Raw genomic sequence first — 17,135 nt, 5'->3', positions numbered from 1 at the left:
AGCCTTCGGGAGAGGGGTTAGTTGGACAATGCCTAGGCTAACCGGCACTGTCCACTTCCATTCATTGTGCTAAGCTAGGCTAACGTGCAGCCAGATAGCTTTCTACTGAACGCACAGAGAGGAAACTGGTATCTCTATCTTCTTGTCTCTCTCTGGAGAAGATGGTAAGCTAATTTCCCAAAATGTTGGAGTGTTCCTTTAACACTTTCAGCGCCAAAACCAGAGTATAGTCGGGTTTTCGATCGTTTATCGTTTTTTCTTTTATTAAATTTGAATATTCTATACAGTCTCACGGACCTCTGTGTATCATTGGGACTCATTCTGAAACCTCGAGATTGCAATGCCGGCCGAATCCTGCTAGGTGGCAGTATCGCCTACCATTTGAAACCTTATCTCACACTGAGTGTTACATTTTATATGGTCCGGGCGGAGAAATGGGACCCGGGCAAGTGAAAGGCTTCATTCGAGCCACTCGGAACGCGTCCAGCACACTTGATGCATAGTTTGTCCCATTTCATGTCAGGGACCCGATGGACATCAATACTGGAAATCGCGATCAGACAATTGGAATATTCATTTTGGAATACCTCCTAGCAAAGGTAAGGACTATATGACATCAATCCTACTTTGATCCTACAATGATTTCACATCGATCGCAACGATCATATGTCACGTACTCCAAAATGTATGCCGTTGCTGACGATCAGAGCATCACAAAACGACCTCCCCCCCCTTTGATGCCTTCATGATGAAACATAATACCTATTATATACCTTTGATTTGGAAACAGTATCGTGTCCAGGCGAGCAATGTGAACGACTTTCGCAAAATGCACATAGCGCTCCATAACTCGGCTTCCAGGAATCACTCTGAAACTATACAATATTCACCACGGGATAACACGCGAACGTATACATGAAAAAATTTACTCTTTTTTACATGTTGGACGAGAGATAGTGACTGTCAAATGAGCCATAGTATTGTCTCCATAGCTATAATATAGATATAGCTCTGCAAACATCGTGACGCACCGTGAAAATGCCTATCTTTTAAAGCGTGGCTCATTGACAGCAGGGATGGGGGATACACGCAGACAAGGTTATGGATGATAGTGTTGCATGTGGAGTACATGCTACACGGTTACCTTGCTGAAGAGCAGGTTGAGCTGCTTGCCCGAGCCGTGGTAGCCTCCCTGGGAGAGGAAGAGCTTCACCTGCTCCTGGACCTGCTCCTCGTCCAGGTGCCAGCAGTTCTCATCGTCCACACTGGCCCCCGCCGTGGGGTCCGGGGCCCCTAGAGAGAGAGAGAGAGAGAGAGAGAGAGAGAGAGAGAGAGAGAGAGAGAGAGAGAGAGAGAGAGAGAGAGAGAGAGAGAGAGAGAGACACACACACACATACAGAGAGACACAGAGAAACAGAACAGTCAGTAAACCGAAGCAGGACACACAGTACTGCGACAGTGGCTCAGGAGGTAGAGCGGTTCCCGGTTCGATTCCTCCCGGGCAGTGTGTCGAAGTGTGCTTGAGCAAGACACTTAACCCCTAACTGCTCCCAATGAGCAGGTCGGCACCTTGCATGGTTGCCTCTGCCGTCGGTGTGTGAATGTGTGAGTGAACGGGTAAAAATGTGAGGAACAAAAATTGCAAAGCGCTTTGGATAAAAGCGGTTATATAAATGGCACCGTTTACCATCTGCCACTTACAGACGTGTTTTAATAACTAACCGACAGAGCTAACAAACTCTGTAAATATTAAGAACAGTGCTGACGAGACTCTCCAGCGGGAATAGAGTCAGTAACTGACCTGGTAGAAATATTAATATATTACCTCTCCAAGCTAACAAACAAGCCATGAGTACATAATGAGTACAGTGTGTTCAGAGTGGAGTGGGCTGCCGGGTGTAATAATAGAAATGGACGCGTGAAAGTACACATACAGTACACACACGTGTACACACATACATACACACACAATGGCGCTGCTATGGGCGCAGCGGTGCATTAATGCTGTGCTGATTAAGCTTAAAAATGGATCAATATGTGATAATGTGCAAATTCGGCAAAACTGATCGGACCTACTAGCATAGTAGACACATTTTAAATGTTTAACATACGGCCATGTTCCACTGGGAACAATGGAGCTAAACAAAACGTAATGATCCAAGCATGCAAGCACACACACACACAGCCACACACAGCCACACACACACAGAGCCAAGGTCTCATCACACACTTCCCCACATCCTGCATTCCTGCCGTGCGCTGGCTTGGCCTGATCAAAGTGTGTATACGTGTGTGTGTGTGTGTGTGTGTGTGTGTGTGTGTGTGTGTGTGTGTGTGTGTGTGTGTGTGTGTGTGTGTGTGTGTGTGTCTGAAGTACAGTGGATCTGATCAAAGAGCCCCTCTCTGCTGTTCCCCCACATGGCTGCCTCTCTCCTGACTGTCCCACTGGATGAAGCATCCGGCTGGAGTTTCACTGCAGCGAGACGCGGAAATCTAACACAGGCACCAGCATTACTGTACATGTAGTGTGTGTGTGTGTGTGTGTGTGTGTGTGTGTGTGTGTGTGTGTTCCTGCAGAAGGGGAAACGGTGAGTGTTCTTCCTGTTCTCAGTTTCTCCACTTAAAGACCCTCTCTCTCCCTCCCTCTCCCTCTGAGCTCCAGACAGACAGTGAAACAGCTATGACACGCCTCCCTCCTCCTCTACCAGACCTCCACCCTCACTCTGTCTGTCTGTCTGTCTGTCTGTCTGTCTGTCTGTCTGTCTGTCTGTCTGTCTGTCTGTCTGTCTGTCTGTCTGTCTGTCTGTCTGTCTGTCTGTCTGTCTGTCTGTCTGTCTGTCTGTCTGTCTGTATCTGTGTCTGTCACTCTGTCTGTCTGTCTGTCTGTGTCCGTCAATCTGTCGGTTACTGTGTTCATCTCCTCTCTATTCCTCCCATTCCCACCTCCTCCTCCTTCTCCTCCCCCCACCATCTCCTCCTCTCACCATCTCCATTTACAGTCAATTAACTTTTAAAAATAATCTTAAATTGTATTTAACACTGTCAAGTATTTATGTTTTCTGTTTATTTGCTCCCATGTAATTTTAGCTGTCTTATTTGTTAGCTTCATTATGCATTGTGTGTGTCGAGTAATGACATTTAATCATTTTGTTTTGCAACAATAATTGTTTTTGTATGTTTTTTTTTGTGTGGACACCAGGAAGACTAGCTGGTTGCTATGGCACCAGCTAATGGGGATCCTTTTATTTTTTTTTTTATACTTTATTGTGTCAAAGAAAGTGATTTTACATTTAGGTATAGTATATGTACCCACATACACATACATAACTGCACATATCCATACTTACATACACACACAAATGTACATACGCATATTTTAAATCTTGACACTTTTTTTTTTACCCATCACCCATACAAAAAACAAGAGACAAAAACACAAACTAAAGGGTGAGTACCAGTATAGATCCTGGACTGGTATACATCTAATATCTCTACTCGTCCCCACATACATATAAGAAAAATAATAATAATAATAATAATAATAATAATAATAATAATAATAATAATAATAATAATAATAATAATAATAATAATAATAATAATAATAATAATAATAATAATAATAATAATAATAGTGAATAAATAAAAAATGAAATAATAGAAAGAAAATAAAGTAAAAATTTTTTTAAATAAATAATAAGTAAAAAGGCTTGAATTTTCATTGCAGGTGTAGGCCTAAGGGGTGTTCCCCAACAATTGAGTAGTAGATCAAGATATTACTGTTTCATGTTACTTAAATCCTCATCAAAGACTGATCTGTCTGTCATCTAGTACCTTTCCATAGTTTAAAGAGACCCCATCTTTTTCCGCTAATGGAGATCCTTAATAAAATAAAATAAAATCATCCTCCTCCTTTTCCTCCTCTCCCCTCCCCTCCCCTCCTCTCCTCTCCTCTCCTCCTCTCCCCTCCTCCTCCTCATCCCCTCCTCCTCTCCCCCCCCCCCTCCTCACCGTGGACCTGGTTGATCTCAGAGTTCTGGGACAGGATCTCGTCGGCGAGCTTCTGCGCGGTGGGCAGCACCTCCGTGTGGTGGACCGTGATCAGGTACTGGACGAACTTCTGCAGCTGGTCGCGGTTCATCTGGAACAGCGTCTCCGAGATGGGCAGGTGCAGCTTGACCTGCTCGGGCTTCCGCACGCGGTACAGCGACAGCGCCACCACGTGCGCGCAGTAGAAGATGTCCTTGTTGCCGCAGCCGCACGTCACCGCCGTGATCTTGCAGCGGTCGAAGCTCACGCTCACGCTGCACACCAGCTCGGGCTCCGACGCCGTGGCGGGCTCCGTCACCGTGCCGCTCAGGTGGAAGCCTGCGGAGGGAGAGAAGAAGAAGAAGAGGTTAGTGTTGTCACGATACTGGAATTTCGAACTAAGATACGATACCTTGAAAAGTATCGATATTCGATACATGGGGAAAAAGGTTCAATCTTAAAATGTAAAAAAAAAAATTTTGCTTTTGTTGCTGGTTGATTCTCCTCAGCTTCTCTCTGGTACTATAAGATAAGATAAATATAACACTTTTAAAACCCTTTGTTTATCTTTAGATCACACATTTAAAAATAACTGTTCAGGGGCACCCCAGTGGCGAACCACATAGCGCGCTCAGCCGCGACACGGCCGACCCGGGTTCGATTCACGAACCCGTCGTTATTTGCCGAATGTCTTCCCCCCACTCTGTCTCCCATTCCTCCTCTGCCTCTCTCTACTGGACTGCCCAGTAGCAATAAAGCGATAAAACGCAAAAAAAAGAAAAAAAAACTGTTCATCTCACTTCAATATTTTTTATTGCAGAACATGGTATTTTCTCAAGCAGACAGATGTAAACACTGTAATCTGTGTTGCATGTACCTGACAAACTGAACTGTTTGTATTACAGTCATATTCCAACTTAACTGAATGCACATGTGTGTGTGTGTGGAGTCCTACTGTACTATTACAGGTATTGAAATGAACAATGCAACTTCCTTATACAAAAAGTTTTTTTTTTTTTTTGAATAATTAAATATCGATATTTCGGGAAATGAGTATTGAAACCGTTTTAAATATTCAGAATCGATATGTATCGATTTTTCGATATTTTTGACAACACTAGAAGAGGTTCTGTCAATCATCTCACACTATACAGACAGGGAGAGAGAAGAAGAGGTTCTGTCAATCATCTCACACTATACAGACAGACAGGGAGAGAGAAGAAGAGGTTCTGTCAATCATCTCACACTATACAGACAGACAGGGAGAGAGAAGAAGAGGTTCTGTCAATCATCTCACACTATACAGACAGACAGGGAGAGAGAAGAAGAGGTTCTGTCAATCATCTCACACTATACAGACAGACAGGGAGAGAGAAGAAGAGGTTCTGTCAATCATCTCACACTATACAGACAGACAGGGAGAGAGAAGAAGAGGTTCTGTCAATCATCTCACACTATATACAGACAGACAGGGAGAGAGAGAAGAAGAGAGAGACAGACAGAGAGAGACAGACAGACAGACAGACAGAGAGAGAGAGAGAGAGAGAGAGACAGACAGAGAGAGAGGGAGAGATAGAGAGGGAGAGAGATAGAGAGAGAGAGAGAGACAGACAGACAGACAGACAGACAGACAGACAGACAGAGAGAGAGAGACAGAGAGAGACAGACAGAGAGAGATAGGCATTTATGGATCTGGATATGTGTCCATAATAACCCTGCAGTCAAACACCATCTTATCCTTTATTTACACGATCTACAGGCTGGAGCTAGACGAGCTCACAAAACAAGACAGTTTATCAGCAATTCATACATGTGATGTAGGCACAATAAATAAGAATAAACCATTAAAAAAAATCGGCTAAGACAGTTACAAGTCGACACACAGTGGTCGTAGATCATACTTTTAAACGCAGCAGAGGAAGGAAGAACCTTCAGCTTCAGAGTCAGTTGGAAGCGTCAAAGGAAAAAGCAGTTTTTCTTACAGTAGTTCAGAGCAAACTGGAGGAACCCTAAGAACCAGCCAGTCATTTGAACGTGTAGAATAGGTTCCAAGATTCCATTCCAACAGTGTTGTGATGTAAGAGGGAAATGTACCAATAAGGGCTTTACAAATAAACAAATGCCAATGATGGTTATGCCTTTCAACCAGAGAAGGCCATCCAACCTTTTCATAAAGGACACAGTGGTGGGTATCATATCTGTCACCAGTAATAAATCTGAGGGCAGAATGATGGACCGAGTCCAGCGGTTTAAGAGTTGATGCCTATAAATCACATCACCATAGTCCAAAATGTATAAGAAACATCATACTAGTGCATAGGTGTCAAACTCACGGCCCGCGGGCCAAATCCGGCCCGCCACGTCATTTGATGTGGCCCCCCAAGAGCTCAGGTAAAAAAAAAAAAAAAAAAAAAAAAAAAAAAAATTTTTTTTTTTACATTAATATTGGGTTAAAAAATAGCAGTGTTAAAATAATTGTGGGTTAATGCGTTAATAAAGCTTTAACTTTGACAGCCTTAGTTATTACACATTCTTACACATACATGTATGTTGAACATCTGAGGTAACAAAGGAAAAAAGCCAAAAGCACTTACTCCTCAGACATTCTTTGACAATTTTACAGCCCAAAATACAAAAAAGATCCAGGCGGAATAGGTAACAAAGGGTTGAAGAAATATTGTCTGAACTGTCAGATGCAAACTGGCTGTGTGACATAACCGAGCATCTCGCTCAATTGAATAAGAAGCTGTAGGGACGCAAACAAATCCCACCCAAAATTTGACCAATATAGTTGTGAACTGAGACAACCCTTATTTTGTTATTTTTGAGTACAGTTACAGTTGTGTGTTCATGCAGACACATAATAGCAATTTCATTACGAATTGAAAATGGGGGACCCTGATGTAAACAAGTCGAAAGTCTTTCTCTGGTCTGCATCCCCTTAACAATTGTGTGTATTGAGCTGTACTGTACTGTACCCATTCTGCAATCTGTTAATTAAAGTTAATTAAACTATCTTCCATTAGTTGGATGTATGGCCTCTGCAAGGTTGTGTGCAGCCATTTGTTTTTGTAACATCTGCTACATCTGTCCCACGTGTTCTTTGCAGCTCACAGTTGTTAGTTCTGCCCCTCTTGACTGTGACAAAAAGGTTTTGAACAAACTTAATGTCATAGCTTGTATTTGATGATATTCTTCTTTGTTATTTACTTGAATGGTTTGATCATTGATTGGTGGAGTAATATGGGGTTCTGATAAACTAAAATTATTTGTTAAAATAACATAAGCTAACATATATTTTTACATTTATGCAAATTAATATCCAATATGTATAACTTGAATAAGTAATAAATACAGAAACACCATGTTTAACAATATGTAAATGTGTAGCTACATTTATTTTACATTACATTAACATTTATACGGTCTTTGGCCCTTTGAGGGCAACCATAATGCTGATGTGGCCCTCTGTGAAAATGAGTTTGACACCCCTGTACTAGTGTATATGACGTACAATACATCATCACGCAGCTACACTAAGTAACTTTCTTCTTATTATTAATAATAGACCTAGCTCAAGCCCCGCCCTGCTTTAGTGATCATCCAATCACAACAGTTGCTTCCCTCAACAAACAAAAGGAAGCAACAGCTGTGATTGGAGGGTCAAAAAAAGAGGGCGGGTTTGAGATAAGTCAATTGAACGCCTCAGAACCATGTGACTCCGTTTTTAAGTTTTCAGAGGAACAGTGTTTTCAAACGTTATTATCTAAAGATGGTAAGTTAAGAGCGTTAACTTACCAACTATGAGTGCATATTCATAGTTTAACTCAGCAGAGGCTGAGTACTTTGGTGATTTGCGCACTTTCTAGTGATATATCACATTCACACTGCAAGTGATTTACATTTACATTTAGATTTGGATTGATTTCACTGCAACCTCTCCACCTATCCTCTCTCTCCACCTCTCTCCACCTCTCTCCTTTCTCCTCTCATCTCTCCACCTCTATCTCCCCTTTCTCCACCTCTATCTCTCCCCTTTCTCCTCTCGTCTCTCCACCTCTATCTCCCCTTTCTCCACCTCTCTACTCTTCTCCCCTCGCCACCTCTCTCCTCTTTCTCCACCGCTCTCTCCACCTCTATCTCCCATTTCTTCCCCTCTCTCTTTACCTTTCTCCACCTCTATCTCCCCCTTTTCCACATCTCCTCTTTCTGCACCTCTCCCCCTCTCTTTACCTCTCTCCACCTCTATCTCCCCTTTCTCCAACTCTCCCCCTCTCTTTACCTCTCTCCACCTCTATCTCCCCCTTTTCCACATCTCCTCTTTCTGCACCTCTCCCCCTCTCTTTACCTCTCTCCACCTCTATCTCCCCTTTCTGCACCTCTCCCCCTCTCTTTACCTCTCTCCACCTCTATCTCCCCTTTCTCCAACTCTCCCCCTCTCTTTACCTCTCTCCACCTCTATCTCCCCTTTCTCCAACTCTCCCCCTCTCTTTACCTCTCTCCACCTCTATCTCCCCTTTCTCCAACTCTCCCCCTCTCTTTACCTCTCTCCACCTCTATCTCCCCTTTCTCCACCTCTATCTCCCCTTTCTCCACCCATCCTCTTTCTCCACCCCTCTCCTTACCTCTCTCTCCACCTCTCCCCCTCTCTTTACCTCTCTCCACCTCTATCTCCCCTCTCTCCACCTCTATCTCCCCTTTCTCCACCTCTATCTCCCCTTTCTCCACCCATCCTCTTTCTCCACCCCTCTCCTTACCTCTCTCTCCACCTCTCCCCCTCTCTTTACCTCTCTCCACCTCTATCTCCCCTTTCTCCAACTCTCCCCCTCTCTTTACCTCTCTCCACCTCTATCTCCCCTTTCTCCACCTCTATCTCCCCTTTCTCCACCCATCCTCTTTCTCCACCCCTCTCCTTACCTCTCTCTCCACCTCTCCCCCTCTCTTTACCTCTCTCCACCTCTATCTCCCCTTTCTCCAACTCTCCCCCTCTCTTTACCTCTCTCCACCTCTATCTCCCCTTTCTCCAACTCTCCCCCTCTCTTTACCTCTCTCCACCTCTATCTCCCCTCTCTCCACCTCTATCTCCCCTCTCTCCACCTCTATCTCCCCTTTCTCCACCTCTATCTCCCCTTTCTCCACCCATCCTCTTTCTCCACCCCTCTCCTTACCTCTCTCTCCACCTCTATCTCCTCTTACTCCACCTCTCCCCTCTCTTTACCTCTCTCCTTACCTCTCTCTCCACCTCTATCTCCTCTTACTCCACCTCTCCCCTCTCTTTACCCCTCTCCTTACCTCTCTCTCCACCTCTCCCCTCTCTTTACCTCTCTCCACCTCTATCTCCTCTTACTCCACCCCTATCTCCCCTTTTTCCACCTCTATTTCCCCTTTGTCCACCTCTCCTCTTTCTCCACCTCTCCCCTCTCTTTACCCCTCTCTCCGCCTCTATCTCCACTTTCTCCACCTCTTTACCTCTCTCCCCACCTCTCTCTCTCTCCCCACCTCTCTCTCTCCCCACCTCTCTCTCTCTCTCTCTCTCTCTCAGAGTGATTTCCCAGAGGATTGTGGTAAAAACTGCTGATCTCCAGGGGGGTTGATGCAGGCTGCCTCCTAATGCAACAGGGCAAACAACAACACATAACCTTCACACAGACTAATAGCCACACATACTGTATACAGACACTGTCTGAGGCACACACACACACACTGAGGCACGCACACACACACACTGTATACAGACACTGAGGCACACACACACACTGAGGCGCGCACACACACTGTATAGACACTGAGGCACACACACACACACAGTATACAGACACTGAGGCACACACACACACACACACACACACACTGTATACAGACACTGAGGCCAACACTGCATGCAGGTAAGAGCACATATTACACACACACACACACACACACACACACACACACACACACACACACACACACACACACACGTGAGTAGGGGCGCACATGCACATAATACACACGCGTCGCACACACACATCCAGGAATGTCTATTCTGTATTTTCTAGAAACATGGTGTTCTCTCTCTGTGGCAGCTAGGAGAGGGATTAAGCTGAGGTCAAATGCCTTCAGGTCTAGTACACATCACCAGTCAGGAGAGAGAGAGAGAGAGAGATAGAGAGAGAGAGAGAGAGAGAGAGAGAGAGAGAGAGAGAGAGAGAGAGAGAGAGAGAGAGAGAGAAAAAGAGTTGGGGGAGAGATAGAGAGAGAGAGAGAGAGAGAGAGAGAGAGAGAGAGAGAGAGAGAGAGAGAGAGAGAGATAGGGGGAGAGATAGAGAGTTGGGGAAGAGAGAGTGAGAGAGAGAGAGAGAGAGAGAGAGAGAGAGAGAGAGAGGCCTCACATATTCTCATTTCCTCTTCATTTCCCTCCGATAACACGTCTCCTGCTGACCTGCCCTGGTTCACCTACTGCCAGGGGGGGGGGGCTCATGTCACCTACAGGCAGAGAGACCTGCTATTGTACAGCTGCATAACCACTGCACTCACCAAGGCTGCTAGCCACACACAAACCGGTACACACACACCAAGAGAGAGAGAGAGAGAGAGAGAGAGAGAGAGAGAGAAAGAGAGAGAGAGAGAGAGAGAGAGAGATAGAGATAGAGTTAGAGAGAGAGTTAGACAGAGAGGAGAGAGAGCGAGAGATAGATAGACAGAGTGAGAGTTAGACAGAGAGAGTTAGAGAGAGAGAGGAGAGAGAGCGAGAGAGTTAGAGAGAGACAGTTAGTTAGAGTTAGATATAGATAGACAGAGAGAGAGAGAGAGAGAGAGAGAGAGAGAGAGAGAGAGAGAGAGAGAGAGAGAGAGAGAGAGAGATACATGTATGGATCTGGATATGTGTCCATAACCCTGCAGTCAAATACGTGTGTGTGTGTGTGTGTGTGTGTGTGTGTGTGTGTGTGTGTGTGTGTGTGTGTGTGGTGTCAGTAAGCTGAGCTGGGACTTCCACGGCTGAAATGCTCCATTTGTTTAATTGTTGTCCAACAAACGGTTTGAAAGTGAACGGAGAGCTCATTTTCTAACACGTCCTGAACCTGAACACACAGCCAGCCTCCTTATGAGTCAGTCATTTTATAACACGTCCTGAACCGAGAGAGAGAGAGAGAGAGTTAAAATTGGATAACAATCAATAAGCTGTATCAGAACCCTGGATAACAATCAATAAGCTGTATCAGAACCCCGGATAACAATCAATAAGCTGTATCAGAACCCTGGATAACAATCAATAAGCTGTATCAGAACACTGGATAACAATCAATAAGCTGTATCAGAACCCCGGATAACAATCAATAAGCTGTATCAGAACCCTGGATAACAATCAATAAGCTGTATCAGAACCCTGGATAACAATCAATAAACTGCATCAGAACCCTGGATAACAATCAATAAGATGCATCAGAACCCTGGATAACAATCAATAAGCTGCATCAGAAGAACCCTGGATAAGCAGATGTTGTAAGGCTGCCTTAAGGGGAAGCTCTGGCCATGTTGTCACAGGAAGTGAACCAGCCCCCCTCCTGGTTCAGATTGATAACTTCCTCCTTCTCCCCTGGCAAACATAAACGCAAGCATATGGACACGGGACCGAGAGGAGCGGGGAGCGAGAAAGAAACCTTTTCCCCGCTGATAAGAGCCTCTGAAAACGCTGCCGACAGCCCGGGAATTATGGGAGACAGACATCACAGAGAGAGAGGGCCTCAAAATGGCCGCCATAAATCCTGCCCGTGGGGGATCAGAGAGAATGCCCCGGAACAAACTAGATTAGATTAGATTAAAATGTATTGTCATCATGCAGCACAAGTACAGTACAATGGAAATAAGTCTGGCATCCAACCAGAGTGCAAATGTATAACCGTAAAAAGTGCAATTAGTAATATACAATGTACAGGTGATTAAACTGGGTATAAAATATATAAATGAATACTACTGAGTAATAGTGCTAATCAGATGCATGTAGAGAGTTGTAGTATTAATATATACAGTGATACAGGTATAAAGACACTATGGTAGTAAGTCATACTGGCGTGGCCAGCAGCGTAACTAGTAAGAGTAGGTCAGGGATATATAGTGTCTCTACAGATATAGATATAGTATCTTCAGAAATGTAAGAAGGATTACATGCAGGTATGTACAAACAGTGCTCCCCAAGACCCAAGGGGGACATCTTGGGTCCACTAGGACTAGGGCTGGGTAGGTACCGCCACTGATTTCCCAAACCGTCACATTAATGTACTTTTTATTTAATATGACCAACTAGGCCTGCCACGATAACACATTTTGCTGGGCGATTAATTGCCCCCGAAAAGATCGCGATAAGCGATATTATTGCGACCGGTTAGAGAATTTTTTTTTTGGAGAAATGTATTTCCCAAAACTTTTATTTTGAAGCCCACCGCTCCGTCTTTTCCGGTGTTTAAGACTTTTATTTTGAAGCCCACCGACCGGACCGGAAGTATTGTTGTGATTATCAGGTACTTTTTGGGTACCAGAAAAGTCACGTGAAACACTGCAGACCACTGAATAGAGACGCGTCTCTAGGATTTCATAATCATTATGTTTGCAGCAGGCACAAGTGCAATAAACAAAGGATACAGTCACTGTGTATTCTGCCTCATTTATTGATTAAACAAAACCGACATCAACACAATTTGCCACCGAGCGGAGAGTTTAGTCTCGCAAAAAGATCGCTGACTTGTTAAGGCTTGTTGTTAGGTTAGGTGCTAATGTTGTGCTAGCGTTTTAGCATGGCTATCGTACATAGCGTGATCAATATAACTCGCTATTGATTGTTTGTATGAGTAACGTTAATGCTAGTAGAATAGACACAACGTGAGGTAATCACCATCCATTTTAAACCGGTTATTACCTAATGCTAACGTTAGCAAATAGACGCGACTGGTAACGTTACAGCTTGTTAGCCTAATGCTCGTTAACGTTAGCATAGACAGCCTAGCTAACGTTAACGCTTGTAGAATAGACACAATGAGAGGTAACGTTAGCGTTAGCAGAATAGACACAACGAGGGTCTCGTTAATGTTGTTATTGATTGATTGATTGAAAACTGTGTTTACTCTGTTTGTATGAGTAACGTTAATGCTAGTAGAATAGACACAATGAGGGGTAACGTTAGCCCCACGGAGCTCCTGTGCTGTGCTCTGTAGTAAAGCCAGCGGCCCGCCTCCCAACACGGACAGTGACTGACAAGGGGCACTGGGTCCGCCTCATTAAAACAAACGCGCAAATAGCAATTAATCGCGCCCGTCAAAATCATTGCATTCATTTTAATTATCGCGGCAATTAATCGATTTATTGCTTATCGCGGCAGGCCTATGACCAACACACAGCAGCAGTCAACACAATATAGCAATTATATATTTTATTTGTGAGGTTTTGCCCGCTGCTCACTACCTTTTCTCTGTCTTCTTTAAGCCTACTGTTAGGAATTCCCTATTCTCTGTCTTCTTTAAGCCTACTGTTAGGAATTCCCTACTCACTCTCTCTAGCCCCCACCCTCTCGTTCCTTACCCTTAGTGGCCACACCTGTTTGATATTCTATTATCTCTCGCACCTGTGGTGGCAGGCTAATTAGTCCCCCTGTGGGCTTTAAATACCAGGGCGCTTCCCCTCGTTTTGGCGTGGGGTCGTGTTGTATACTTGCCGAGTCATATTCTCTAAACATCTAGACTCTTTCGGGAGATCCTCTGTCTGCCTATGCTGTTCCATTCTCCGGCGTCAAGATGTTTGCTCCAGCCTTCGCCAGCTGTCGCCGTTGCCTGTGGGGGAGACTGGTCTGCGCTCCCTGTACTTCCACGGGAGGCACCCCAGCGTTCCACTGCAGACCCCCGCGCAGCTGTTCGTCCTGACGCACATCCAGACCAGCGCAGACGCTCTCCAGTCCTCAGCGCGCAACGCGCATCTTCCAAGGACGCTCGAGCTTGGCACGCTCTCCAGACCAGCGCACTGACGCGCATCTCCCGGACCCTCGAGCTTGGCACGCTCCTCCGTTCCAGCGCACTGACGCGCATCTCCCGGACCCTCGAGCTTGGCACGCTCCTCCGTTCCAGCGCACTGACGCGCATCTCCCGGACCCTCGAGCTTGGCACGCTCCTCCGTTCCAGCGCACTGACGCGCATCTTCCAGACCTTCGAGCTTGGCACACTCCTCCTCGCAGACGCACCCCGAGGCGTCTCTCGGTTCCGACAGCGGCTACCCGGTGGACGACGCTCTCGCCACCGCCACTGTCCCGACGCGCACACCAAGGTGTGGCGCGCACTCTGTTCCTCGGCTCCGACAGCGGCTACCCGGTGGACGACGCTCTCGCCACCGCCACTGTTCCGACGCGCACACCAAGGTGTGGCGCGCACTCTGTTCCTCGCTCCGACAGTGGCTACCCGGTGGACGACATCCTCGCCACCGCCACTGTTCCAGCTCCCTGTTCCGACGCGCACACCAAGGTGTGGCGCGCACTCTGTTCCTCGGCTCCGACAGCGGCTACCCGGTGGACGACGCTCTCGCCACCGCCACTGTTCCGACGCGCACACCAAGGTGTGGCGCGCACTCTGTTCCTCGCTCCGACAGTGGCTACCCGGTGGACGACATCCTCGCCACCGCCACTGTTCCAGCTCCCTGTTCCGACGCGCACACCAAGGTGTGGCGCGCACTCTGTTCCTCGGCTCCGACAGCGGCTACCCGGTGGACGATGCCCTCGTCACCGCCACTGTTCCAGCACTCTCTCCCTCGGCTCGGACAGCCAGCCGCCCCGGTGGCGATGCCCCCGTTCCCGCTGCTGTCCCCGTACCTTTACGCATACGCCTGGGTGAGTTTGATTGTGATGTCACTCACTCAGCGTAGTGCCCTTGCCCCCGTTCCCGCTGCTGTCCCCGTACCTTTACGCATACGCCTGGGTGAGTTTTGATTGTGATGTCACTCACTCAGCGTAGTGCCCTTGCCCCCGTTCCCGTTGCTGTCCCTGTACCTTTACGCATACGCCTGGGTGAGTTTTGATTGTGATGTCACTCTCCCAGCGTATTGCCTCTGTTAGTTAGTTTGGACATTTCATCTCCCAGCGTATTGCCTCTGTTAGTTAGTTTGGACATTTCATCTCCCAGCGTATTGCCTCTGTTAGTTAGTTTGGACATTTCATCTCCCAGCGTAATGCCTCTGTTTTTGGTTCTCACTTAGAATAGTATTTTTGGACTTTACATCTCCCCCTGTGTGTTTGTCACACGAAGATATTATTACTTTGTTCACTTTGTTATTTGGACTGTTCTGCACCTGCTCTGTTTTTTCCCTTTTGTGCATTAACTATCTCCTCTGTCCTGCAGAGCGGCCCAGATGATTTCCACCAGTCCTCCCAGTTCCTCCCTGTTTCCCAGCCCGCCTCCGCGGGCCTCAGTCCCCTTTCTAGTTCCATCTAGTTCCTGTTCCCTAGTTCTCCCCTTTCTAGTTCCACCTAGTTCCTGGTCCCAAGTTCTCCCCTTCTAGTTCCACCTAGTTCCTTGTCCCTAGTTCCCCTAGTCCCCGTTTCTCCTGTTCCCTAGCTCTCCTAGTCCCTAGTCCTCTCTCCCTTGTTCTCCTTGTTCCTGGTTTACCTAGTCTCTAGTTCCTCTGTTCCCAAGGCGTTCCCTTAACCTTCCCTTAGGCGTTCCCTTACTTTCCCATAGTGTTCCCCTTTTCCTGCCCGCCTCTTAAAGGCACCTTTCCTTCCCCTCATATTATATTCCTGTATTTGTGATTCTCCCTTAAAGGGACAGTGCCCTTTTCCCTGTTTTTCCCTGTTGTTCAATAAATATCTGTTTCTTGGCAAACCATCATACCTGTCTTGTGTTGTGCGATTGGGGTCGGTTACAAACCATAACAGTACGACCCCACCAAGTCTACGACCCCAGCCAGCACAGACTGTGTATGTTGAGTTTGCCTTTTTTTTCTTGTCCCCTCTAGCTTCCTTGTTAGTCCTGTTTAGCTCCCTTGTTAGCCTGTTACTCCCCTGTTTAGCCCAGTTTAGCTTCCCTGTTTAGCTTGTTAGTCTCCCCGGTTAGCTCCCCTGTTTGCTTCCCGTTTTGCCCTGTTTGACCCCCCAGTAGCTAGCCATGCCCTGGCGGCTAACCCAGTCCCTCAGCAGAGCCCCTGTCTGCTAGTCTTGCCCCGGCTGCTAGCACAGCCTCTATGTTTATGCAGCCCTTGCTGCTGGCATGGGCCCTGTAGCTAGCCATGCCCTGGCAGCTAACCCAGTTTCCCTCTGCATGGCCCCGGTCTGCTAGCTTGGCCCCGGCTGTTAGCACAGCCTCTATGTTAATGCAGCCTTGCAGCTGGCATAGGCCCTGTAGCTAGCCAGGCCCGAGCAGCTAACCCGGTCCCTCTGCATGGCCTCCACTTTTTTGTGTAGGTATTCCCACAGCTAGGACTGTCCTTCCAGCTAGCTTGTTCTCTCATGCTGGTCCAGCCCTGTCTGCCAGCCTAGCTCCGGCAGCTAGCGCAGCCTCTATGTAGATGTAGCAGTACAGCTAGCATAGGCCCTGTAGCTATCAGTGCCTTGGCAGCTACCCTTTCCCTCTGCTAGCCTAGCTCGGCAGCTAGCGCAGCCTCTATGTTGATGTAGCAGTACAGCTAGCATAGGCCCTGTAGCTATCAGTGCCCTGGCAGCTACCCTTTCCTCTGCTAGCCCTTTCCCGGTGCTTCCATGGTTACCCCTTAGCTACCCTGCTTGCCCCTCAGTTCTCTAGACCAGTGCTCTAGACCAGTTCTCTAGACCCAGTTCCGCTAGACCAGTTCCTCTAGACCAGTTCTCTAGACCAGTTCTCTAAACCAGTTCTCTAGACCAGTTCTCTTGCCCAGTTCGCTAGTCTAGTTCTCTAGACCCAGTTCCTCTAGACCAGTTCCCCCAGTTGCCCCTCTGCTACCCTAGTTACCCCTCGGCGACCCTGTTTCGTTTGCTAGCCCCACTCTTGTGGTGGCTTCCCCTACTGGCTTGGCCAGTGCCTTTGTTTTTGTCTTGTTTTGCCCCCTGCCACTCTGTCTGTATTTGTTTTTGGGTCGCCGGGTGGCTCCCGTTGGAGGGGGGGATACTGTGAGGTTTTGCC

At 46.9% G+C, this 17,135-nt stretch overlaps 1 protein-coding gene across 1 annotated transcript in view; it reads right to left on the bottom strand.

The window, feature by feature from the left end:
- The window catches only part of LOC311237531 (zinc finger SWIM domain-containing protein 6-like), a 125,970-nt gene that overhangs the window by 37,527 nt on the left and 71,308 nt on the right, over positions 1 to 17,135 (bottom strand). Inside the window, exons 2-3 of the mRNA XM_084325461.1 lie at positions 4,012 to 4,368; positions 1,145 to 1,293 (exon numbers count right to left, since the gene is read on the bottom strand). Of these exons, the coding sequence (XP_084181587.1) occupies positions 1,145 to 1,293; positions 4,012 to 4,368 (506 nt within the window). The remainder of the gene's footprint in view (positions 1 to 1,144; positions 1,294 to 4,011; positions 4,369 to 17,135) is intronic.

The sequence above is a fragment of the Notolepis coatsorum genome (assembly GCF_963971535.1).
Source record: "Notolepis coatsorum genome assembly, chromosome: 11".
Lineage (NCBI taxonomy): Eukaryota > Metazoa > Chordata > Actinopteri > Aulopiformes > Paralepididae > Notolepis > Notolepis coatsorum.
This window is presented reverse-complemented; position numbering and strand designations above follow the sequence as displayed.